Genomic DNA, 23,523 nt, shown 5'->3' on the forward strand with positions numbered 1-23,523 from the left:
TTGCATTCAGATTTTGAAATATGTTCTGTTTGTGGCCTCCATACATCTCCATGTCACGAAAACTTCGCTTCTTTATCACCGATGTTTATAGACGTAGTGGCGTCGCCCGTCCTTATCAATACAATTTTCCTTCATATGTATCTCTTGACAAACACAACTATAGCACCCCCACATTATTAGAAAATGTCAACACGTATTTGTCACCACAAAACCAATATCCAATCAGATCTGGAGATACAGCAGACTCATCGTATCTTCATCAAATAAAGGTCTCCAGACAAAAATCCAGAGCAAATAAAATAAATATTATGTAGAAGCGATTGAGCTGCGAAACTTTTATTTAGTTATTACCAAACAAGGTTTGGGTTCAATTAGGAAAGTCTAATGAAATGGAAGAGATTACAATCAGGGAGGGAAATCCAAACCCGTAATAACCGCCGTATCTTCCCTGTAAATAATCAAATTTGTTTTATGATCTTTTTATCGTAAATTCGCGTTTGGATATGGCAGAATTTGTTTCTAAACGACGTTCTAAATAATAAACGCTCATTTATGATACGTGTTATCCGCGAAAAATGGGCAAATTTTTAATTTTTTCTAGTCTCGCTCCTTTTATTGAAAATTCTTATTTTCGTTCCACCTGGTTGTTCTCATTTCGTCTGATTAAAAATAGCGAGTCATTGTGCTTTCGGAATTATTGAACTGCAGAAACAAGAAATTTCCATCAGACCGCAGTTGCGCATAGTTGGGCGCAATTTCTACCAATTATTAAAAACAAACAAAAATTGAGCTTATTCTTCACATAGAAATGTTAGTAAATGAGGCAGAAATCCTATTGTAGCGTGCGCCCCATTTGTAATCGTATTTTATGAAAGCAGCAATCCTAATAAGAAATATTTAAATTCGGCGAAACAAATTAAATAAAGTTTTATTATTGGTGGCATCACAAAACCGCTTCCTGGTTCGATTCATAACATTTTCTATTTTTACAGAAAATTTCATCATCTAAAATGATGCAATTTGTATGCAGTCGACGATATCTTATATAATAATATTTCTCCGCCAAATCTACCCTACACGTTTATTTTTGTCTCATCGTTTTTCTTACGACCCTCTATGATATAAATTTCCGATTTACAGTATTTGTGTAGGCAAAGTGTTGCTCCTAATTTACTGCCATCTCCAGGGACGAATTTTAATATGAACTGTCCGCAAGTTTCCTCTATTAAATTCTTTAGATGTTCCAAGTGCAAAGATATAAACACGGGCGCATTTCCTCTGTTTTGATGAAATCGATAAGTAGTTTTTTGTATCTGACCTGGCGCACCTAATATTTTCATTTTATTGTTCTCTATTCCCTTTCGCATCATTGAGCAATACGCATTTCAAAGCCGAATTTTATTTTGATCCGCTCAATGATCCTTGTAGAATTGCCAGCGTAAAATTTGAACTTCTTGTAAATTCTTTATAGGGAGATTACCGTTACCTGGCGAGGTCTAAATATACTCTGAGACCATCAGAGAAAACCTCGAAAACGGATCGAAAATATTTGCGTTTTCTTTGAGCGTCCTGGCGGTGGTATTTTAATTACGTTTCGTAGTCAGCATTATCTGCTTTTGATCGTTATCGGTTCCTACAAAAACCAAATGTGAGTGTCACAGGGGGTGGCGTTCCCGAACCGAACACGACGTAATCGCCGCCAATGGCGGCGGCGCTGAAATATTTTTTGAGTGGAGACTAATCTACTATTTTTAGTTTCTTATTACTCAGAGTAATTAGCGCGGCACTGATTGACACGGTAATAAAATTTGAGCTACAAAACCAAGAAAAGCTCGCTTGGGTCGTCTATAAACTGAACTATTTTCCGTTGAGATGAAAAGCAAATATTCCCTGAAACTAAAAAAATTTGTATTCATTATCCTCTGCTTGTATGCAATGGAAAATTGAGTGTACACATCTCTGTTGTTTTCAGAACCAGATACGGAGATCGTGGGCGGTCCTGAGCTGTTCATTGATCGGGGCAGCACCATCAACCTTACCTGCGTGGTCCGGCACAGCCCGGAGCCTCCGGCATACATCTTCTGGAACCACAACGATGCTGTGAGTATCATAAAAGTGTTTAATGAAGACAGCGATAAATTCCGACTCAATCATCCGAGTCATTGAAACTTTTCCCTGACGATTGTGACCATAGAAGATAACAAGGAAAAGTTTGTAATTTCATATAAACACATAATCCGATGCGGTATTGTCTGGAAAACAATTTTATCGTCCGGAAAATAGACTTCGACGAGCATTTGCCCCGACGCGTTAATTACAGGACGGATTTCCACTTCATAACGACCATGTCAACGTGCAGAATTACTTTCATATGCAGTTTATGACAAGTTTATCTCTCGGTTTATACAGTCTGAAAAGTTTTAAATTATAAAAGGAAAAATCGCAACATCCGGTTGCGATGACAGCATGCAGTGTTGCGACCAAAGTGGGAGCTTAATAAGCTTATTAAGCTGTAGATTTTTACTGCACTTTATTATATTCGCGGAAAAAGGATAAAATTTGCATTTTTTTGCTTCGAGGTTTTAAAACGAATTATACTTTACAGCAGCAGCGAAGCGGCTTAATTTTTGCGTACAGGACACAACATCGAGGAAATTAATCCTTTCAGGTGTAGTGACTTTATCACTTCTAAACGAAGCTTGCGTTTCAGTAGCAATATTATATTTTGAACGGCTAAGACGCAGTACCATGTTTGAATAAATAACCGGAAAAAGTGGTCGAAAATGTGGTCGAAAACACTCTCTAATTACATTTCCTAACTGCACGCTGCTTTAAAGCGGTTTATTTTTTATCTGTACGACATCACTCACTGTCGTTGGTTTTTATTCGAAATAAACTTCTGTACAGTTAGCGGTGGTATAAACCGCACATTATAGTAATTACCATTAAAACAGGTATTCTGGGAATACGTCCCTGTAAATGAAATTACGTAGCATGTAGGCATTTAGCTGATTTACGATAGTACACAGGTTGGAATAGTGTATTTGATGTTTCCGTTCCAGATAATAAGCTATTCGTCGACTCGAGGTGGCGTCAGCGTGGCCACCGAAAGGGGCGAGACGAGTCGCAGCGTGCTGCTAATTCAAAGAGCGAGACCCTCCGATTCCGGCAATTACCAGTGCAACCCCTCCAACGCCCGAACCGCCAATGTGACGGTGCACGTCCTCAACGGTACGTTTTCCGAAATAGTGGCCATTTACCGGAGTTTTCCGGGATTTCGCATCCACCATTACTTCTCGGAATTGTTGTTGAGGTGTATCGTTATAGCTTACCGACCGCCAATTCCCGGAATGTAACTGTGTGAAAATGATCATCATCGCGTTTTTATTCTGATTAAAATGTGTTGCAGGAGAGCACCCTGAAGCCATGCAGCATGGCGGAAATCAGAGGATGGGGCCCTCTTTGGGGGCGCTGGCTTTCATCTCCTACGTTTTGTTGGTCTATTGTTAAGTTTCAAGAGATTTTGACTCCGTTTAGTCGTTGCTGGTGTATGTCGACGTATCTGTTATAATGCTCTCTATCACCGTGTATATTCCATCGACGGCCACGGCGCTCCTACGTCACGACGTCTTCATCCATGTAGACTATTATTGTATATACAGTTATGGCAACTCGTAGCTCTAAGTCAAAGTTGTTGGTTTATTTTATTGAGTTAACTACACATTTATGTATTATATACTTTTGACCGACACTACTAATTTTAATAAACAATTCAATTTTAGCTAATATTTATTACACCTTCCCATTTTATTTATTATTTTCATAACATCATAACAAACAAAACGTATTGTTTTGATTGTCACTGTTTACCATCTTTATATTTAGCTTCCATTATATTAAAAATATCATGGAAACCTTTCGTGATATTTAGGAGTCATATTTTTATCTTCGCACTCCAGTTTTTGTTGTCCTTTCAAAACAACAAATTACCTTCTATTTTATAAAACACCTAAAATCAATAATTTCAAGATAAAATAGTAAATAAAAACCGTTCAAACAAAAAATTTACTCATTTTCATTTTGATACCTAAAGCATTGATATGTTAATAAAACTCTTGACATCTTGACATGACTTCAAAACAAAACGATCTTGAAGTATTTTTAGAATTTCAATGTAAAGTTCTTCAAAATTATAAGAGGAAATGTATATCCTTTCTGACGTCAAACTGTTGTCAATCAAGCAAATGAAATACAATTGACAATGAGATTAATTGATTATAACATTTGTATTGTTATTTGTTATAAGTTTGACACTTTCACGACAATTTTAGGTCAAACTTCCGTACCGTACAATGAAACCAAACAAAATTAAATTATTTTATTGTTAATAACTCCCCCAAGTTAAAAAAATTGTAAACTTTATTTGAATTAAATTTAAACAACTGTTGGTGATACAAAAAACTAATTTGAAAAACCTGAATTTGAATATTTATTGGATAATTTTGGTCTGAGGTAAATCCAGCTTACATTATAGAAATCTGCGTATCTATTAAACATAGCTAATCCCTACTGCCTACTTTATCTTAAAGCTCTTATTTACAAACTATAGAAACATGTATAACATTAACTTCTTCGCCTCAGGCTTCCGAATACGTGGGAGTGTACAGAACGGGAGTTTGAATATGATTTTCCTCTTTACCTTGTCTGGTAAACTGTTCATAAGCTCTTTGGCGATTTTGATCTCGCTCCAACAACTGTTGAGTCTTCAGACGTCTGATTGCTTTAGCCAGCATCCAAGCGAAAATAATTCCAAGCAACTGAAACAAACCGTTTCAAAACTGCAACCCACCACTGTTAACATACCTGGATGAAGGCAACAGCCAAAGCACCACATCCAAGAAGAAGAGCGCTCTCTGAGACCACGTAAGTTAAAGCGTCGACGCAACCATCCCTGAAAACATACTTTTGGGGGCAGAAACCGTCATTTACATCGCGGTAGCGGCAGCAGGATGTTGGTCCCATAAACGGGGAGAGTCTCTCACCGTCAAGTGAAGGGGTTAGCTCGGCGGGGATGGTCGACTCAGGGGTTGTTATAGGGTTTGGAGAGTTTAGCCAGTCGGTGTAGTTGTCAACCCCGCAGCAACGCAACTGGTGGAAAAGTTAGATTTTTTTGATAATATCGTCACGACTTACGTTCTGTTGGGTAACGTCCCACATGTCTTGAACATAGGAACTGCCATAGTAGTCGGAGATGGAGGTTGACATTTTTTCTCTAACTGTACTTTCGATTTGGTTTCTCATGGAATAAGCGGCAATCGCTGCTGCGACTTCCATGATCAACAGCAAAGTCAAGAAGAATCCGAACTGGAATTTAGTAGTGAGAAAAAGACCAAAAGGTGCGGTTAGTTACCAAGTTGATAAGACATGTGCTTTCTTTGATAGCACCGACGCAACCGAAAAGAGCGACAAAGAAGATGATCACCCCTATAGCAATGGCCAAGATGGCGGGGCTAAAGTAATGGTTTTCCATAAAGAGCTCGAAGTCTCCATAGATGGCTTTGATTGTAGATCCAATCGATATCAATAGAAACCCAATCATCTGAACATAACAATGGAAAAAATAATGAGATAAGAGTTAATAAAGATAGCAATGATAAAAAATAAAGCGTCACCAGTCACTATATCAAACTGTGATTATAAATTTCCTGGTTAATTTACAATGTAATGAATTTACAATAACCATGTCAGTTGTTTTGTTAACAAAATTCTTCGTTGTAAAATTGCGTTATTAAAAATACTCACCACAAACATGAAGTTTGCAACGAAGAGCATGTATTTGATGCACTTCATCCCGACGTCTATTTCGTCAGCCATTTCGTGTTTTTTTTCACCAAATTAAAGAATTTTCAATTTCGACACGTTGACAACTGAGAACTGTTCAGCTTTACTAACACCAATCAAGTGATAAAAGATAATGCGATCACTGTTATCTATATGAAATTGAAAGGTACTTTGGCCATCTTTCCGAATGATAACTGAGAGGCCTCACTTGAATAAGACGCGTTCAAAATCCAAAATCTCTGCCATAAAGATATCCATATCCAAAGCAGTGTTATCAAAACAGTTTTGCCAAAATATTTAGTGTTATTTATGTCACATTGCGTAATCTCGCATTTTCTCAGGTATCAAGAAACGCGTTATCTAGTAGTACACACATCGGTGCAGGACTTGATGATGTTTGTTTCGGCTCCTGCTACGTTTATAAATCCAAGCGTGACTTACAGCAAGTGAAACCTTTCCCGCTGTTGGCAGCTCTCGACATTGTTCAGTATTTCAGTAAACAAATTGTCGCTGTTGAAAATCGATGTGTCGTGATTAGATAAAAACTAAATAAATCGTGTATTGTCCACAATGGCAAAACCCACTCAAAGACGAAGGGTGAGATCCTGGCGCACGTTAACTTTTCCAACACTGTTCTTTTGCAGAGCTCCATCAAGAAGGAGTTTAACGAGAATGAACTACAAGGTACGCAGATTAATTTAACACTGTTAATTATATGAAGATATGAACGATTTGATGTCCATCAGTCCAACGGTTGGACGTGGGCCAACGGTGCAACTGCTATTCTTAGAAACCAATTTTATTAATTTTAATCAACACGCTATTTCTAGAGAGATCACCAAAAAGTGGTGTGTTTGTAAAAAATATTTTATTTGCTTGTGACGTTTTGGAACCAAAAACCTCAAATATTTACAAATGCCGCAATTCATACGCGTACCTGAATCCACAAACGAGATAATTTAATTAATGTTTAAACAACTTTAGACTTGCGGACGGCCTTCGAACTCATCGACTCCAACCAAGACGGTAGGATCAATTCGGACGAATTCAAAATGATGCTGAAAAATCTAGGAATTGAACTGGAAGATGAAAAAATCGAAGAACTAATCAGAAGCGCTAGTCACGCAGGTATTCGAATCCTTCATGGCTTCTTTTTCTATAAAATTAAACCCAACAGGAATCGAAGTGATAGACGAAAATGAGTTTCTCACGTGGATCAAACACATACAAGACTTGCGACCTGAATCGAAAAGTGAGGACGACGGCTCCAAGGAGCTGATGGAAGCGTTCCGAGTTTTTGATCTTGACAATGATGGTTACATTACGAGGGATGAACTGAGGACTGCCATGGAAAAAATTGGAGAGTCAGTGACTGAGATGCAACTAACCGAATTCATTAATCTTGCAGACACAGATAAAGACGGTAGAATTAATTATGAAGGTAGAAAACACTGCTTGTATGAAACATCACTTCTTGCTTACTTTGCAGAATTTGCGCGACTATTGTCCTGAAAGCTGCATACTGATAGGTACATTGGAGAAGTTGGGAGAGGAATTTGGAAAATTTTATTAAAAAGGCGGATTCCGAGTTAGAGGACAACGCGACATCATAAATTATAAACCCATTTATTAAACAGGAATAAACTTGGAACCTATTTATATTCGACGCGCTTTATATTTGGACACAAGGCTAATGGTAACAGCCGTTTTGCTTGTCATTCAAGGTAAAACAATACACTTATTTTTACTATTTTTCTCTCATTTAACACTCTTTTTTCTTCAATATTTCTCTTCTTTCATTCTTTGAAAACCACAACGTAAATGCTACAATCGGAAAAAAGGAAAATAAATGTTTCATTTTATTACACATTTCTTTCTATATTTTGCCAAACACACAGAAATTACTCATTGAAATATCTTACGGAAATGACTTGTCATACTTCTAAGAATACAAGTAGAAATTTACCACACCCATACTATGAGTCGTTATCAAAGAAAAACAATTTTATCTACAATTACGTAGCAATGTCAAATTTTATGACCTTTTCCCGCACTAGTGCTGTAAAGTAAAAATAACTTTGTACAACCAAATTTTGATACTCGCTGCTTCAATTTAAATAAATGCTCTAAACCAAACAAGTTAAACAATGGATTAAATTTCCATAAACTATATTTTCAGAACTGCAAACATTCATCATCATCGCGAACTAACTGAATATCCAGAAAATATAAAATCGGAATATTTCATTTCTGGATAAAACCGACAACTTTGACTTCGGAAAATTTATATTTGATGGATATATGTAGTGAGTCCGGCTCAAGCGGCAAAAACTAAATTTATAGCATAACATTTTTATTTTAATCCCGTAATAATACTCACGAACATTTCATTTCAAAAAAGATTAAATTCTTTGGTAGATAAAACCAAGATAAGGCAACAATACGCTTTCAAATTCTAACAATGAAGGACTGATGAAAATCGCGTCGAAATAGGCTTTGCAATTTTAAATGAGTTGGCAGCCCTGGCACTTTAATCTCAAATTGTCAAAGAGACGTCAGGAGGAGTCGCAGAGCTGCCAACCGATTTCAGTGAACTTCATATTCATAAAAAGTAGGAGAGCAATAAAAACGTTGAAATACCTCTTGTATAATAAAACCATTTTAACAATCAAACTTTATTGATTTAAGGAGTGTCTCTATTAAAGGAATTTTATCTCGTATCCTCAATAAAACGGCAAAAAATTAGCTTTTGGTAGTGTCGCTAAGTCTACTTTTAGCCTTCAAGAAGCTAATTTTAGGCACTTCCTCAGTACGTCAGAGCGACTATCTGCTGAATTCCTCCAACTTATTGCCTGATTAGTGATAAGCGTGTTAATCTGAATTTGGCCATTATGCAAATGGCGACTCAAATAAAGTTTTCCAAATCACTTTAATTAAGTTAAGAGAGCTTGCAAGTTTATGGTAGGTAACATTAATGAAATTTAGTCGTAAATTGTTTCAATTTTACTAGCAAATAAATACTTATAGCTTAAGGTTACAACTCAGTATGTACAAAATAGGTCTATGTAAACATAAGGAATCAATAAATAATATTTCCAACGTCAAATTATGGCTAATTCACAGCACTTATGAGGTAGATACTTTACGCTGATTACGCATAAAGTACGCCCGATTGATAGTCACTTTTACAGCCATTCCTCAGGAGGGCTTGTCTCTGGTACTTGGACTTGCCGTCATCGTATTTTTCCCTACAACCTTGTAGTAAAAATATGGCGACGATTACAACTAAGAATCCGCATAAACTCCCGAGGATGTCTTCAAAGTTCATATTACCCCACTCGTTAAATAAAATAGCTGACGCGATTATCACCAAACTGGTGAACATGACGTAGTAAACGGGAGTTACTAAACTTGTGTTGAATAAGTCGAGGGCTTTGTTCAAGTAGTTCATTTGAATAAAAATACAAACGACCACGATTATAAGAAACGTGCAAGCCGCGCGGGAACTCTGTGAGTTATCAGAACGTGATACCGCTTCGCTTATGGCCAAACCCAAGCCTTTGCACGCCATGACGAGGAGGCTCCCAATAGCTGAGCATAGAGTGATGTACACGACGACGTGGCGGCCCCCATAGCGAGGCCCCATGTAAAAACCTATGATCACAGTGATCAGGACAACTATTACGACATAGTTGAGGAAGTAGGTGTTGTGGATCTTCTCCATAAGTTCCTCGACTGATTTAACATCTTGTTCTTTGGGAGAGTGAATGATGAGGACTATGGACCCCAAAATGCAAAGTAGACAGCCCAGCTTAAAAGCACTGTTAAGAGGGAGGAAATATAACGATTTTAATTACCTTTCCCAGCAAATTCAGAGTTTCATTTAAGAACTTCGAGGCTAATACTGCAGATACTAAAACGCTCAACGCCCCTAAAGGTGTCACTAAAGAAGCAGGTGCAAAAGTGTATGCTGCAAAGTTAGCCAACTCTCCAATACCCACTAAAACGAAGTTTGTACTAAAATGTAAAGCTAGTGATTCGTACGTACTTGTTATAAGTCCTAGCCACCACATCCAGTCTTTTAAGTAGCCGTACCCCCCGGCCCCAGCTCGGAGGGCCCCTTTTCTACTCAACCTCAATAAAGCTAGTTTTTTAACAATGAAACTAGAGCCTATGAAAAGAGTGGAACAAATAGCTAATCCTACACCAATAATAAAGGATAATTCGGTGGTTTCTCGCTCGGACCACTCTTTTCTAGTTGACGATTCCATGATTTTGAGGTTAGGTTAGGATGACAGCTATCACTGAAGATCTTAAAAGGGGGTTAAAGTAACTGATATATCTTATCTAAACGTGACTCACGTGTTAACAACACACACAAACGTGTAAAGTGTTTAATCTTCGTAAAAAAACACATTTTGCGTGATTCATGACTATGCAATCCCACAAAAACGACTTAATTAGAACGTAAAAAATGTATTGAGCAATGATTTAATCTAAACAAGTAACGAAACTTTTTATTAGTTTTTTGTCAGAATAAGCCACGGTGGCAGCTTTGGTTTAGATTTCCCTGTTTGGGACTTTGTACTCTCACTAACTGGCACTGATGCAGTTTCATTGCCTTGGGGCTGTGGCGCCACTTCCTCGCTCTTGGACGCTACATCCGGCGACATAGGTTCGCCGAAAATTGCATCGAATTCGTCTTCAATGCTAGACGCCGTGCCTCTTTTCATTTTTTTCGCAGGGACTTCTTCAAAAGAAGTATCTTCTACGTAAACTTCCCCAAAACTGAAATCTTCGAACTCCTCGTACGACACATCGAGATTCCTAAGGTGCATCCGCACCTGTAAATATGCTAAAACTGTCTTAATCTCGTCGTATGTTATTTCAGGGGGGCACTTTTCCTTGATTGGAGTGAGTTTGGCGGTGGCTATGTCTGAAACTATCCCTTAAGATAACGAATTTTTGTTGGTCGGATTACCGAAATTTTTCCTGATAACTTTAATGATTCCGTTGAGGACTTCGTCATTTATTCCGAGGTCTTTTAATTTGAGAGGTAGACCGGCCTTCATACCATTGACTAGGTGGCTGATGATTGATCCTTTGGTAACTTGACGTTGTTCTGCAATTTTCTCTGCGCTCAGCCCGGACTGGAACATCGTACAAGACAATTGTGCCGACATTTTGAAGGTAACGTCAGGTAAAGGATGAGAGTTGAGGATGACACTAATTGGGAGCTTTCTACCGCTGATATTCCCGCCGATTACATTTAGGAATGAAATACCGAATTTATTTATTTTAGCTTCGGCGAAGCCGTCCACTGAAAAAAAAAGTTAACTCGTGGAAACCAAGACGAAGTTGATACATTTCAAACGCCGCATTTCTTCGAGTGTTGTTGGTTTATTCTTCGATATTGTCATAAGAGCTGAGTTTGATGCAACCATGTAAGGCATACAGTCCAGCTGTGATGCCAATTCGGCTCTTTTATCCAATAATTTCCGGTACAAAGTCATTCGTTCCATGAGCTCGTCTTCGCTTTCTACGTTCACTTGAGTAACGACTTTACTTGTGGATGGAGCCAAAGTAACGACGGGCTTTGTTGAAAATTGCGTCCCACTATAATGACTACATAGTTAAAAGAACTTCTTTAATAAGGTCTCACCTTATTGAAGGTTTAGCCTTTAATAAGTTAAGGATGGTGGAAGGTGGTGGAATTATTAGTTTCGCGTCACTTCTTAAGAAAGAGCGAGCTTTATCTGATACGGAAATAGCAACATAAGTGAATTTAGCGGCGGTATGTTGTACTTTCTCACATAAATATTTTTCTTGGACGAGAAGTTTACCTGAAACATAAAACTGCAAAAAAAACAATACTTGGCAGCGATTAAGTGGGACAGCCGCACAAAAAACAAATGAATGGAAACATCTTTAAATATAAAACTTGAAAAAGATGTCAAAACATTTAAAATTACACAACTCTTGAATTAGCGACTATAAATAAAGTTTTTTTTGGACGCATTCAAAACAAATTAATTACCGAGCGCTTGCCACCAGGAGTCGGGCCGACACTTGCCACTTCCAAAAACCGGTAATTTTCTTTTAAACTCAGGAATTCTCGAACTATTAGATCCTCGTACAAACAGAACGTAAGTTCCCAAGCCAGCCTGACCCCCATAAGATTCGACAGCCTTGAGGAAAATTTTGGCGTCGCTTGTAAAGTCGTAGCACCCATTTTCGTCAACTCCTTCGTATTTTTCATGGTCAGTTCGCGTGTCCAATAATCTGAAAACATTAAATTATCTCGAGTTGATACAAGGGCGTCGCCCACTTTTTAGTGCAAATATCACAACACGACTTTCGCGGCTTATCCAAGTGGTCAACTTTGTCTCCGAAATACTCCAAAATGAAGCGACGACGACACTTGGAGGTTGTTAGGTAGTCTTCCATCTTCCTCAAGCAGTCTTCTTTATGCTCAAATAGACCAGAAGAAGTTGAATTCAGCGACCTAAAACAGAAGATAATTCCTGGGTCTGAATTAAATGAACTGTGTACCTCAGCGTACGGAAATCGCCTCCACTGAAGAAAGTCACGCATGAAGAAGGGAGTCCGTCGCGTCCAGATCTCCCGACTTCTTGGTAATAATTTTCTACACTTTTTGAAGAGCCGTAATGGATTACGTTTCTAACGTCGGGTTTGTCGATGCCCATGCCAAACGCGATGGTACCGACAATTACGCTAATTTTGTCTTTTACGAAAGCTTCGTGGGCTTCTTCTCGGTCGGATAACTTCAAACCGGCGTGGTAAGGGCGAGATTTAACACCATGACCTGTTGATAAGAAATAAACCACAAAAACATGAAAAACTGAAGAATTACTGTTTAGAATTGTGGAAATTTCTTCAGTGTCTTTCCTGGTGATGCAGTAAATGATTGTCGGGCCAGAGAATTTGTACCCAGAGTCTTCATAAACCATTAATCTAGACAGATCTTGGAAGATTGCTGGACCTTTTTTGTGTACTTCAAAATAAATGTTAGGTCTATCAAAACCAGTGCAGATATCAAGTGGATTACTAGAATAGAGAAATTAGTTTTTGAGCAGTAAAATGGAGATTAGTACCGCAAATTCAAACAATTCACGATATCCTGGTGAACTCTGTCAGTGGCTGTTGCAGTTACTGCAATGATAGGAACTGAAGGAAAAGTTTTCCGCAGTACTCCTAAATTCCGGTACTGATGCCTAAAGTCGTGACCCCAAGAACTGATACAGTGTGCTTCATCTACAGCTATAAGTACTAAAGATAACTCCTCTGACATTCTTTGCAGAATTTCGGACCCATAATCTCCAGTGCAAAACTCTGGAGTTAAGTAAACTAAACTGTACTTTTTCTTAAAAATATCATCAATGACCTGTCGTTGATTTTTCTGGGCTGTCCCTAAAAGACAAGCTGGAATGTTAGCAACCTACAAAATTACATTAAAATTGACCCATGATTACAACTCCTTACTTCAAGTGACAAAACTTGATCTTCCATTAAAGAAATCAACGGTGAGATTACTATTGTTACCCCTCCTAAAAAAACAGACGGGAATTGAAAACAAAGCGATTTACCATAACCAGTGCTCATTATAGCACACACATCTTTATGATCAAAAATAGCTGAAATAATTTCCCATTGCATTGGCCTGAAGGTTTTATGACCAAAATAAGTAGACAACACGTTTAGGTGCTCCGGTTTCGGGTTTTTATCCACTTGGGGCTCCGTTTTTACCTGCATAAAACATGAGATTGATTCGGAAAAATGGGGGCTTACTTCAGTTTTGTTTCCATTATCAAAATTATCCACTGCTTGGTTAAGAAGGTCATCGTCGATATCATCAAAATCCATTCTTTTCCAAAGAAAAATACGGAAAATTCAAAAGTAAAGGGTCACGGAAACGTCATATTAAAATACGCAATGTTGCCACCATTATAATTCAAATATCCCTAGATTTAAGTTTGTTTTTATGTAGGCAATCTCACCAACTATGGTCCCTAAAGTTCCTAGAGTTCAAAACAAATAACCTAACCTCACTGGAGTGATTTCGGCGGTTTCGAAATCTTGTGAGTAAAATATAATTAATTGCTGCACTTTACTTCTATTTATGTTTCTAGAACATGGTTAAAAAACAGGCTGAAACAGAAGTTTTAAAATCAAACCCCTTTATAACAAAAAGCACTAGTAAGACTCTTCTGACTCCTTGTCGTCGTGTGGGCTTATCGCGGAGACGAAAGACCCCCAATTCGTCCAACAACAGTTTTTCCGAGTCTGTGGGAGATACTTCAGTCTCCTGTGTAAAAACTCCTGATCATTCAAAACATTTAGAGAAACCTGAAGCTCAAAATGATGTAGAACAAGCTCAGGGCAAGCCAGAAAAGCCCCAAAGTCAGATTCCTGAAGAGACAGTTAAAACTAAAGACGTAAAGAAAGATGAAGTTCAAAGCAAAGTAAAGTCACTGGGAAGAAGCAGAGTACCAAAACGTTTAATCAGCAGTGATGAGGAACCGCCACTGGAGCCCCAGAATAAGAGTAAAAGAAAGCGTGAGATTGCTATCCCTGAAAATGAAAGTTTAGACTGTCCAGATGTAAAAACAGGGATAAAATCCAGAAGAATCTCTCCAAGAAAGAAGAGACAAACTGCTGGTTATAAATATGATACAAATTTGTCTGATACCAGTGATGAAGAAATTGAAGATTTTCATAACGATTCGGTTAAAAACTTGAAAACTTCCCAGAGAAAAAATAAAGGAAATGTTAAAGTTAAAACCGAAAGGAGTTCAAAGATTGTTACACTTAAAACAGACGTCGCTTCCGCTGTAAAAATTGAGGAAAAAACAGAATCCGAAGACACACCGACTCTGAAGGGAACAACGCCGCTGGCGCCTCTGAAAGACGTCACAAACCAAGAGAAGAACGCTGCAGAGGACCAGCAAATTATTAAAAACGCCGACGAAAACAACGTGAAAAGAAAATCCCCAATTAGCGGCTGTGAAAAAAATAACAGTAATTCGCCCAGTGAAGACAATCAAGATGACATGAATGACTTTGATTTCAATGCAACGAAATGCATAAAAACCTATCAAAGAAAACAGAAAAGTATACAAGAAAAACGTGAGTCTACAGTCCCAAAAAGTGAAGAAAAGTCCACTCCGCCGATTGATTTACCTGTTCCAAAACCTGAGAAAAAAAGTAAAAAAATCCGGCGGTCCTTATCCACTAAAAAATCTAGTTATGAAGAGAAAGAATCAAAAGTGGCGATAAAACAATGCTCGCTGACTTTAAGCCCGCTTCAAATGAACGAAGACGACATTCAAGTGATTTCTGAGCTTGCATCAACTGAAATACAAGAGCTTGAAAAGCAAATTAAAGAAAAGCATCTACTAATTGATGAGTTGAAACAAGCTGAAATTATTAAAAAGAAACACGATTTGAAGGAACTACAGGAACTGACGGCTCGGTGGAAAAACGGATGCGTTTCAGCACTGAATGATCTCCTGGCTCTTCTGCAAGAAAATGGAAACATTGACATGCCAACACTACTAAAAAATTTCAGTATTCCTGAAGAAATGATTGCTGTAACTGATAGTGGTGACTTGGTGTAAAATATGTTGATTTCTATTGTAAACTATTTGATATACATATTTAGTACTGTTAATAAAAAAAAATTAAAACCTATGGGGCCTTATTGGATTATCTGCATCAAACAATTTGGGATCTTTCAAATAAATAGGTTCCTTCAAATACGTTGCCATCAAACCAGCACTTTGAGCTTTTATAATTTCAGCTTCCACTAATTTTTGTTGGGTCTCACACAACCCAGTAATGTGTTTCCCATAAATCCTTCCAGTATAAGGTGATTGAAATTGCGACAACAATTTTACGTTTTTGTAATCTGGAACTAGCTTCAACCGGCAAAGGAGACATTGCTGTTTTTCTTTTTCGAAGGGATTTTCCATGTCGAAAGCAGGCTCATCACTGGAGGACGAGGAAGTCGATTGCTGTTTAATCGTAATAGAGTAAATGCTATTGCTTCTATTTACTACAAGAAAGAGTAATTAGATTTTTCGTTACACTAGCAGCACCTACAAACCTAAATTAGTTCTTAAAAGTTGGCGAAACATTTTTATTTTTGCAACCGAGGACGGTACAAATTTGAGGTTAGAAATGAGAAGTTTTGTAGGTTAGGTAAGGCTCGTTGTGTCAAAATTGGGATGTGGCTCAAGCTTCGATAACGTAATACTACGTTCTGGAAATTGATACCGAGCCAATTTTGTCCAATCGGACAAAATTTTTCTTCTTTCTTTCATTGCGAAAATCACTTTTATGTATAATTTGATGACGTTAATTCGTTATTTAACTTGTGATAAAAATATGTTTCACTTTGTAGTTATTTTTAGTAAAGTATTTCTAGAGCACATTTCTATATGACTAATTAAAATGTTTTTCCAATTTTTCTAGCTTTTTTAGTAACTCAAGACACTGTAAAAGTAAAGTTTATTTTATGTAATTTCTAGTGTGAATAAAATTTTTTTTTATTTGTTGATTAAAGGAATAATAATTGTAAGAGTTAGATAGTTTATTGTTGTAAGGTAATTTATGAGTGACAAATCGAAATAAATTAATGAAATAAATTTTGTGTGTTTAGTTCTCATACAACGATAATAAAATGAATAATAAAAATTAGATAACTGTGTCAAATGAAAATGAACTGAAAAATATCTGAAAAATATTATGAGGAATCTTGAGGTGTTAGAAGGGAAAAGAGATTAGTCAATAAATTTATGAGAATATATGGTAAGTAAGTTAATAGCTAACAATGGTAAACAAAATCTATCTTTTACTACCTAATTATTATAATAACATAGTTTTCATTGCTGTCTGTAACTACAATTAAATTGATTAAAGTGAGCACATCTAGACATCATTTTACAAACACAACAAAGGTATTAAATGAATGTAACCTAAATACACAGAAATTATCATGATGATTATAAGTTTTGTTATTTTGCTGACAAATAAAATGTTAACAAACGAGAATTTTATCTCTACGAGATATCTGATGGAAATTACGATTATAAATTTTTAATTAAACTTGTATAATAAAATGACAGTTTACTTATAATAAATCAATTCTCATAGATTCTATACTCACTTGGCAAAAATTTGAAACAACGTCTTCTTGGCACTAATTTAGTCCAATTAACAATTGACATAATCCACCGTTCAATGAGACGGCAGAATCTCAACTGATATACCTATTCGTAGCTTGTACCGTTTTTTTATCCTTTGAGTCCCATAAAAACACGTCATTATAGGTAATAGTCACATATTAACACATTGAGAATGTCTTATGCAATTAATAACGTTTACAATAGTAAAAATTGCGATTTCGGGTAGATTTCAACACCTGAATATTTCAGTTTTAATTATGTAATAACTACGAAAACTGAAATTTCTGTACCTTAATTAACCCATTCTCGATTTGCACTTAATTTATTTTTAAATATTATGATTTTTTTAAGAATGCTTAGCTGTTGTTGACTTTTGAAGAAAGAAAGTTTATGTCATTTTATTAATTTATAGACTCTAAAGATATAGACAATAATAGCAATAATAACAGCAAAATATTGTAGGTAGGGATCAATACATTATCCGCAGCGAACTAAATATTCTACCTTCATTATAGTGGATGTGTTACCTACTGCTCAAAAGAGAACGAATCTAGGAAAAGATCGTCGTTTTTACCAACTTTATAATTTGATGTGTTTAACTTGGACTTTAAATTATTGCTCTCCTAGTAAAAATAAAACAATTAAGGATTAGTGTCTTTGAAGATTTATAGTAAAGCTCGCACCCGTTTTTTGCCACACCATTGCCCAGAACACTTTTCTACGGAACGTTTGAGTCGTTATAATCCTAATGACTTATTTAAGAAACAATCCAGACACCAATATTTTACATTTCACGCTCTAAAAGAGTCTAATTTCCTCAAATAAATGCGTCAGCATCAATCTTTCCAAAAAACTCGTAATCCCGTGACATTTTCGCCCTTTGTCTTCTTAAACCTTCTTTTTCGCTTGACTTTTTTAAGCGTGACTGACTGACCACAATGGACAAATTTCCAGTCGTTCATCGTAATTGAACTGTTAGCGCTTCAGTTATAATAACTTAATTAACAAGTTGGTCACGACCTGTCGCGATCCCAACGGATTAACATCCAATTACACTTTAACGACAAATTTGTCACTCAATCTCGGTTCTATTTATTTAAATGCATTCCGAGTTTCATCGGGATCGGAAAGTTAAAGCTGCATTTGTGACTGGGAGAATAATAGAACTCTTCATTATCGAATAAGACGCCGATAGTTAAAACTGAAATATTAGTCGTATGTAAATCAACCCTTATGGCTATCTGAAGCTTCAGACATGTAAACACACTTTGTGTTTGCTTGTATAATAATTTGTGTCAGGAATAACCCTCATAAATGCCAAGTTCTGTGGCTGTACTCGCAGGATTCACTCCAAACTCCTCAATTAATTCACAATGGTCATTAATTTGGTAGTAATTAAGCTTGCATTTATTTGAAAAGCGGTCAGTGTTTAATTTGAGCGACGCTTCAGATTCAGAACAAACTTATTTTGAACGACTTTAAATGATTGGGATCGATAGGGGATGTTTAACGTCAAGATCTAGCTCTAGGGAGAATATCAACTATGGAGCGCCCACTTTTTTATAATTGTTTAGTTTTGCAGTTCGTTATGGAAAAAACTATTGAGGCTTAATCGATATCTCAATAATTTACATAATATGGTAATGTCGGGTGATCCAATAAATTCCACTTTAACAAGGTCTAAACAGGATAAAGTTACCTATCCGTAACACAAACACGTTTAAAAAAAAGACTAAAATTTCTAAAAGAAAATTTATTGGATCAATTCTTGGTGTTGACAAATTATTAAAATTACAATTTTTTCCCAAACACCAAATTTTTACAAAAAATGCTGACGCGCGTTTCGATAGCAATGCTATCATCATCAGAGCGATGATTTTAATGATGATGATTTTAATCATCGCTCTGATGATGATAGCATTGCTATCGAAACGCGCGTCAGCATTTTTTGTAAAAATTTGGTGTTTGGGAAAAAATTGTAATTTTAATAAAATTTCTAATTCAATTTAGAATTTAGTCGAAATAATTTTTCAATCTTTTTTACAAACAATTTTTAATATTTAAAAAAAAATCTCTAACGGTCAAAAGTTTTGCACTCCCCATTTATTTAAACAAATTATTTAAACAAAACTAAATAAAAAAGGTTTTCAGAAAACCCAGCGTGTTTATGGTCTTAAATTAGACAAAATTTTTAGCCATAAACTTTTCAGACACGATTATACAGGCTGTCCCAGAACTCGCGCCCCAGAGAGAAAGGGCTTATGGAGACAACAATTCTGAACCAAAATTTTGAAACCATAATTTTTTAACTCAAAAAATAACCGAGATAAGACAAAAAAACTGTAGCCAATCCCGAAGCTGAACAGAATTTGAAAATTGGTAACTATGGACACATACTATCATCCATTGGTCAGTTAAACTTTAAACTCTCGTTGGCTAGGAAATTGGGATGGCCATTTACTCCACTTCTCGAATAAGCTTTCGGGATTGGTTGTTAACTTTTTATCAGTTCTCGAATACTATTAAACTTAGTCAAATTATGTTTTGAAATTTACCATCTGTATTGCTGTCGGCACCCTTCCTTGCTCTCTGGGGCGCGAGTTCTGGGACATCCTGTATACACCTTTTCAACTTTTTATTATTAAAAATCGTGTTTTTGTTAGTTTTTGAGTTATGACAATGAAACTTAGGGAAGTTACTACTTCTAAAAAGTTCATTAAATGTGCTAAAGTACAAAATTTTAGAACAAAAAATTGAGATTTTAAAAAATGTGGTTTAGGTAGAACCAAAAACTTTCTACTTTTTGTTATTAAAATTCGTATCTTCGTTAATTTTTTAGTTATGACAATTAAAATCAAGGAAGTTACTACTTTTAAACTGTTCATTAACTGTACTAAATATAGATAAATAAATATAAATATAGATTTTAGAAAATATTAAACCAAATATTTTCTAGATTTTTTTATTAAAATTCGTATCTTTTTTATTTTATTGAGTTAACACATGTTTAAAGTACAATTATGCTCAAATTCAAATATTAATATTTATCACAATTTTATAAAGGGATGCAAGAGTTTTGCATTATCATTTGTATTATATTTAATTAGTCACTCAGTTTTATAAAAAGATTAAGTGAATTTTAAACTCTACAGAAAGAAATTGTCATGATGATTGTAATGACAATGAATTTTTATCTGTCTGTTGCTAAGGATGAATAATTTAGGATGTAATCTCTTATTTTTTTAACAAGTTCAAGCTCATAAAACCAATAATAAATTTCTTATTTAATTTTGACTTGATTTTAATTATCACCATCTACTCCAAATTTAAAATACTGTCCATAAACGTTTTATCGACGATCATCCGAATATAATAAAACGATTAACTAAATTGCAAGTTCCCAACAAAACACGTAAATTAAAAACACGGAAGATTCGTCAATCTGTCATCGAGATTAAAAAATTACCCATTTGTTAGATTTAGCCAATATTTACCGTAGAGATTTAGTCAATCTGTTTATGATTCGAAATGAAACAGACAGAATGTTGTAGAATCTTTTAATCCTGTTGTGAACACTCAAATTTATCTGTTTAAACAGTTCAGAAATTGTAGTTATTGCTTGTAAAAAGCTGATATAAATATTTGCAATAATTTTCGTATTAAACTAAGTACGTCAATTTAATCACAATCTCGTCACATGGAAATTTAATATTTAATAATATAAAATCGCGGCACATTTGTAAAAATTTTAGTTTGTTCTTGGGTCCTATCAAAATGCTTTTTCCAACTATAGCAGTTTTATTTTTCGTTTTTTCATTAAGTGGGGGCGCTGTCATTACCAACCGCAATGGAAGTAAGTTAATTTAATTTCCTTTCGACTAAAAAATTGGTAGATCTTTTCGATGAAATTGCACCAACTCCCGAGGAACAACTCCTTAAAGAAGACAAAGATTTCTGGGACAACTTGGGTACGATCCATTTAGACAAAATGATTAAATTAGGCGAGAAACCAAACCAACACGTTGCTAAAAACGTCGTCGTTCTAATTGGGGATGGAATGGGAATATCAACCATCACTGCTACAAGAATCTACAAAGGACAACGCAATGGAAAAAGTGGAGAAGACTACAATCTTTCGTACGACACTTTCCCAAATGTCGGTCTCGTGAAGGTAAAATCCTGTGACGATAAAACCACAACTTAACGAGTTTTTTAGACTTATAACGTCGATAAACAAGTACCGGATTCAGCAGGAACAGCAACTGCAATTTTCTCAGGTTTGGTGGTTTTTACCACGATTTTCTTCACTTTCTTATTATTGCAGGATCAAAAGCACGCTACAGAGCTATTGGAGTTGACGTCCGGGCTAACCTGGTCGCAGATCCTGCGATTTACGAAAAAAGTAAATTAGAGAGTGTTATGGATTGGGCCCAACGCGCTAACAAAGACACCGGCATCATCACCACGACAAGAATCACTCATGCTACTCCGGCTGCAACGTTCGCTAAAATCCACCGGCGGGGGTGGGAATGTGACAGCGAGATTCCCGGAAATTTCACTTTTGTCAAAGACATTGCGAGGCAACTCATTGAAGACACTCCAGGAAAAAATTTTAAGGTATGGTGAGATCCAGGCGATCCAGATAAAATTTTGGTTCCTTCAGGTGATTTTGGGAGGAGGGTACCAACAGTTTGGCTACATCACTAGAAACGTTACCAGTGAGTGTGCTAGAAGTGACGGTCTGAATCTCACTCAAAAATGGGTGGATGACCATCAGAACCAAAAAGCGGCGTTCGTTACGAACAACCAGCAATTTGCAAGCGTTGGCGATGTGGACTATCTTCTGGGTCTCTTCGGGCCTGACAATTTAGAGTATGACTTAATCCGTGACAGATCTCCGCAAGGAAGTCCAAGTTTATCCGAAATGACACTAATGGGTCTTAACGTTCTGAAGAAGAACCCAAACGGCTTCGTGCTCATGGTTGAAGGAGGTCGTATTGACCACGGACACCACGCTAACCGACCAAGACTGGCTCTAACCGAAGCGGAAGAATTCGACAAAACCGTCGCTTTAGTGGTCGAACAAACAGGTCCAGACACCTTAATTATCGTCACTGCTGATCACTCCCACGCCATGACCATCAACGGGTATAGCGCACGAGGAAATGACATTTTGGGTTTTGGAAGTGAGACTAAAGACGATAAACCAGGACCAACTGTGACCTACGGGAACGGTCCTGGGTTTAATTACCACTATTCTCCGAATGTCACTTCTATTCTGGGACCTTGGATTGATGCTAGAAATGATTCCAATCGATTAAATGATCCGAAGTATCGTCATATGGCGACTTGGCAGAAAAGTGATGAAACGCACGGAGGCGAAGATGTTGGGATTTTTGCCACAGGACCTGGAGCACACTTAATACGGGGAGTTATCGAACAGAATTATATTGCTCATGTTATTAGTTATGCGATGTGTGCTGGACCAAGGGCGGAAGCAAACAAACATTGCAAAGACGGCAAGTCTGCAGCTGCGCAGATTGCAGCCGGGACAGGAATAATTTTACCATTATTGTTAATCCAGTATTTCTTCATTTGAGAACAAAGAAGTTAATGAATAGTATCTATTTTAATTTTGTTAACAGCTGAAAAATAAAAAAATGAGCTAAATTCTATCTTCATTTCAAAAAAGAAAAACTATCGAAATTTGCGAATGAATGAGTTAAAAGTCTATTTAAAAGAAATAATACTCTATTAGCAGCAGGATCTAAATCCTCCTATTTAAGTACGAATTAAGAATGAATGACCAAAGGATGTTCTCTTAGAACTTGGACCATTAGAAGTTTCGCGCCTCCTCCGAACTTTTCCTGGAGAACTCTATTTATACATTTAAGGAGACAATCTACGAACAAGAATTATCACTTATAACAAGTCCAAAAACCATTTAATCTTATTTAATCTCCGTTTCCGGATTAATCCGGCTGTCCCAAAGTTTGACTCGCCGAAGAATCAATCTTGTAAAAAAACTCTAATTATGATATTTTAGAAAAACTCCGGATTTTTATCAAGCAATTTCTGCTTAATTTTCTCTCTGGAGAAATCTGCGCAGATAAAGGGTTGTTTTAGTAACTGTTGGATCCAAACTTATCTTGCTTGAAGCCAGCCTTGAATATTACAGGCAAGATCGGGTCATTAGTTTCCAGACTCCTGCATATTGTAGAAAAAATTGCATGAATAATTAATTTATGATAATAATCTGAAAAGCTCTGTCGACTTAGTTTGATATTAGGCCTTCATGTTGTATCCAATAATGCTTTTTGAGATAATTAAAGCGTGGAAGTTGTAACTTTGAGAACACGGCTCGTCTCTGTAATTAATAGTATTGGGATATCTGTCTGATATTTGATACAGATTGTGTGAAAATTTTTATTTAATTTTGCGCTCGCTAGGCGGGAAATTACAATAAATTGTTCCA

At 36.4% G+C, this 23,523-nt stretch overlaps 8 protein-coding genes across 13 annotated transcripts in view; 4 read left to right on the forward strand and 4 right to left on the reverse strand.

Moving 5' to 3' along the window:
• LOC148168803 (neurotrimin-like) overlaps window positions 1-3,781 on the forward strand; it is a 140,468-nt gene extending 136,687 nt beyond the window's left edge. For all 3 annotated transcript variants that reach the window (XM_088046440.1, XM_088046441.1, XM_088046442.1), the window contains exons 4-6: window positions 1,973-2,100; window positions 3,063-3,231; window positions 3,410-3,781. In XM_088046440.1, coding sequence (XP_087902566.1) covers window positions 1,973-2,100; window positions 3,063-3,231; window positions 3,410-3,510 — 398 coding nt within the window. In that variant the 3' untranslated portion in view covers window positions 3,511-3,781. The remainder of the gene's footprint in view (window positions 1-1,972; window positions 2,101-3,062; window positions 3,232-3,409) is intronic.
• A 695-nt stretch (window positions 3,782-4,476) lies between these two features.
• Tsp29Fb (Tetraspanin 29Fb) lies at window positions 4,477-5,972 on the reverse strand. Its single transcript, XM_088046439.1, has 5 exons — window positions 5,803-5,972; window positions 5,411-5,599; window positions 5,194-5,364; window positions 4,864-5,148; window positions 4,477-4,817 (listed from the first exon to the last, which is right to left on the reverse strand). Exons 1-5 carry the CDS (start codon window positions 5,872-5,874, stop codon window positions 4,638-4,640), a joined length of 897 nt encoding a protein of 298 aa, XP_087902565.1. The 5' UTR covers window positions 5,875-5,972; the 3' UTR covers window positions 4,477-4,637.
• A 155-nt stretch (window positions 5,973-6,127) lies between these two features.
• On the forward strand, window positions 6,128-8,947 carry Eip63F-1 (Ecdysone-induced protein 63F 1). 2 transcript variants are annotated; one of them, XR_015770817.1, is made up of 6 exons: window positions 6,128-6,438; window positions 6,486-6,525; window positions 6,826-6,969; window positions 7,019-7,282; window positions 7,331-7,565; window positions 8,021-8,947. XR_015770817.1 is itself a non-coding variant. In XM_088046443.1 (5 exons), exons 1-5 carry the CDS (start codon window positions 6,412-6,414, stop codon window positions 7,351-7,353), a joined length of 498 nt encoding a protein of 165 aa, XP_087902569.1. In that variant the 5' UTR covers window positions 6,128-6,411; the 3' UTR covers window positions 7,354-8,947. The 2 variants fall into 2 exon arrangements, 1 of the variants encoding a protein (XP_087902569.1); XM_088046443.1 differs by having other exon boundaries at window positions 7,331-8,947.
• Window positions 8,830-10,293, reverse strand: spict (magnesium transporter spict). 2 transcript variants are annotated; one of them, XM_088046438.1, is made up of 4 exons: window positions 10,204-10,293; window positions 9,890-10,153; window positions 9,699-9,841; window positions 8,830-9,652 (listed from the first exon to the last, which is right to left on the reverse strand). In XM_088046438.1, exons 2-4 carry the CDS (start codon window positions 10,110-10,112, stop codon window positions 8,993-8,995), a joined length of 1,026 nt encoding a protein of 341 aa, XP_087902564.1. In that variant the 5' UTR covers window positions 10,113-10,153; window positions 10,204-10,293; the 3' UTR covers window positions 8,830-8,992. The 2 variants fall into 2 exon arrangements, with proteins under 2 accessions (XP_087902564.1, XP_087902563.1); XM_088046437.1 differs by having other exon boundaries at window positions 9,890-10,210.
• An 8-nt stretch (window positions 10,294-10,301) lies between these two features.
• Window positions 10,302-13,970, reverse strand: LOC148168807 (uncharacterized). 2 transcript variants are annotated; one of them, XM_088046436.1, is made up of 11 exons: window positions 13,651-13,968; window positions 13,345-13,608; window positions 12,957-13,300; window positions 12,716-12,909; window positions 12,394-12,667; window positions 12,170-12,346; window positions 11,879-12,123; window positions 11,504-11,684; window positions 11,207-11,457; window positions 10,823-11,161; window positions 10,302-10,777 (listed from the first exon to the last, which is right to left on the reverse strand). In XM_088046436.1, exons 1-11 carry the CDS (start codon window positions 13,723-13,725, stop codon window positions 10,362-10,364), a joined length of 2,760 nt encoding a protein of 919 aa, XP_087902562.1. In that variant the 5' UTR covers window positions 13,726-13,968; the 3' UTR covers window positions 10,302-10,361. The 2 variants fall into 2 exon arrangements, with proteins under 2 accessions (XP_087902562.1, XP_087902561.1); XM_088046435.1 differs by having other exon boundaries at window positions 13,345-13,970.
• Window positions 13,863-15,479, forward strand: LOC148168808 (uncharacterized). Its single transcript, XM_088046251.1, has 2 exons — window positions 13,863-13,940; window positions 13,992-15,479. Exon 2 carries the CDS (start codon window positions 13,995-13,997, stop codon window positions 15,477-15,479), a length of 1,485 nt encoding a protein of 494 aa, XP_087902377.1. The 5' UTR covers window positions 13,863-13,940; window positions 13,992-13,994.
• mRpS18C (mitochondrial ribosomal protein S18C) lies at window positions 15,471-16,091 on the reverse strand. The gene is made up of 2 exons (XM_088046445.1): window positions 15,968-16,091; window positions 15,471-15,916 (listed from the first exon to the last, which is right to left on the reverse strand). Exons 1-2 carry the CDS (start codon window positions 15,996-15,998, stop codon window positions 15,543-15,545), a joined length of 405 nt encoding a protein of 134 aa, XP_087902571.1. The 5' UTR covers window positions 15,999-16,091; the 3' UTR covers window positions 15,471-15,542.
• A 4,731-nt stretch (window positions 16,092-20,822) lies between these two features.
• Window positions 20,823-22,647, forward strand: LOC148168810 (alkaline phosphatase 4-like). Its single transcript, XM_088046252.1, has 5 exons — window positions 20,823-20,901; window positions 20,942-21,219; window positions 21,265-21,325; window positions 21,373-21,665; window positions 21,712-22,647. Exons 1-5 carry the CDS (start codon window positions 20,823-20,825, stop codon window positions 22,645-22,647), a joined length of 1,647 nt encoding a protein of 548 aa, XP_087902378.1.
• Window positions 22,648-23,523: the final 876 nt, after the last annotated feature.

Source organism: Gnatocerus cornutus, chromosome 9, assembly GCF_029298725.1.
Source record: "Gnatocerus cornutus isolate USDA-ARS CGAHR chromosome 9, icGnaCorn1.1, whole genome shotgun sequence".
Classification (NCBI taxonomy): Eukaryota; Metazoa; Arthropoda; class Insecta; order Coleoptera; family Tenebrionidae; genus Gnatocerus; species Gnatocerus cornutus.

Excerpts from the sequence above, each read along its gene's own strand:
- Tsp29Fb (XM_088046439.1), bottom strand. The coding sequence starts at position 5,874 with ATGGCTGACGAAATAGACGTCGGGATGAAGTGCATCAAATACATGCTC. Across the intron at positions 5,365-5,410 it reads GCACATGTCTTATCAACTTG|TTCGGATTCTTCTTGACTTT; the intron begins GTAACTAACCGC and ends ACTAAATTCCAG. Across the intron at positions 4,818-4,863 it reads TGGCTGTTGCCTTCATCCAG|TTGCTTGGAATTATTTTCGC; the intron begins GTATGTTAACAG and ends GGTTTGTTTCAG.
- spict (XM_088046438.1), bottom strand. The coding sequence starts at position 10,112 with ATGGAATCGTCAACTAGAAAAGAGTGGTCCGAGCGAGAAACCACCGAA. Across the intron at positions 9,842-9,889 it reads GTGGCTAGGACTTATAACAA|TGGGTATTGGAGAGTTGGCT; the intron begins GTACGTACGAAT and ends ACTTCGTTTTAG. Across the intron at positions 9,653-9,698 it reads CTCTGAATTTGCTGGGAAAG|CTGGGCTGTCTACTTTGCAT; the intron begins GTAATTAAAATC and ends AGTGCTTTTAAG.
- mRpS18C (XM_088046445.1), bottom strand. The coding sequence starts at position 15,998 with ATGTTTCGCCAACTTTTAAGAACTAATTTAG. Across the intron at positions 15,917-15,967 it reads ACTTTTAAGAACTAATTTAG|TAAATAGAAGCAATAGCATT; the intron begins GTTTGTAGGTGC and ends TCTTTCTTGTAG.
- Eip63F-1 (XM_088046443.1), top strand. The coding sequence starts at position 6,412 with ATGGCAAAACCCACTCAAAGACGAAGG. Across the intron at positions 6,439-6,485 it reads AACCCACTCAAAGACGAAGG|AGCTCCATCAAGAAGGAGTT; the intron begins GTGAGATCCTGG and ends GTTCTTTTGCAG. Across the intron at positions 6,526-6,825 it reads TAACGAGAATGAACTACAAG|ACTTGCGGACGGCCTTCGAA; the intron begins GTACGCAGATTA and ends AAACAACTTTAG.
- LOC148168808 (XM_088046251.1), top strand. The coding sequence starts at position 13,995 with ATGGTTAAAAAACAGGCTGAAACAGAAGTTTTAAAATCAAACCCCTTT.
- LOC148168807 (XM_088046435.1), bottom strand. The coding sequence starts at position 13,725 with ATGGATTTTGATGATATCGACGATGACCTTCTTAACCAAGCAGTGGAT. Across the intron at positions 12,347-12,393 it reads GGCGATTTCCGTACGCTGAG|GTCGCTGAATTCAACTTCTT; the intron begins GTACACAGTTCA and ends CTTCTGTTTTAG. Across the intron at positions 12,124-12,169 it reads TGTGATATTTGCACTAAAAA|ATTATTGGACACGCGAACTG; the intron begins GTGGGCGACGCC and ends TAATGTTTTCAG.
- LOC148168810 (XM_088046252.1), top strand. The coding sequence starts at position 20,823 with ATGCTTTTTCCAACTATAGCAGTTTTATTTTTCGTTTTTTCATTAAGT. Across the intron at positions 20,902-20,941 it reads CATTACCAACCGCAATGGAA|ATCTTTTCGATGAAATTGCA; the intron begins GTAAGTTAATTT and ends AAAAATTGGTAG. Across the intron at positions 21,666-21,711 it reads CTCCAGGAAAAAATTTTAAG|GTGATTTTGGGAGGAGGGTA; the intron begins GTATGGTGAGAT and ends TGGTTCCTTCAG.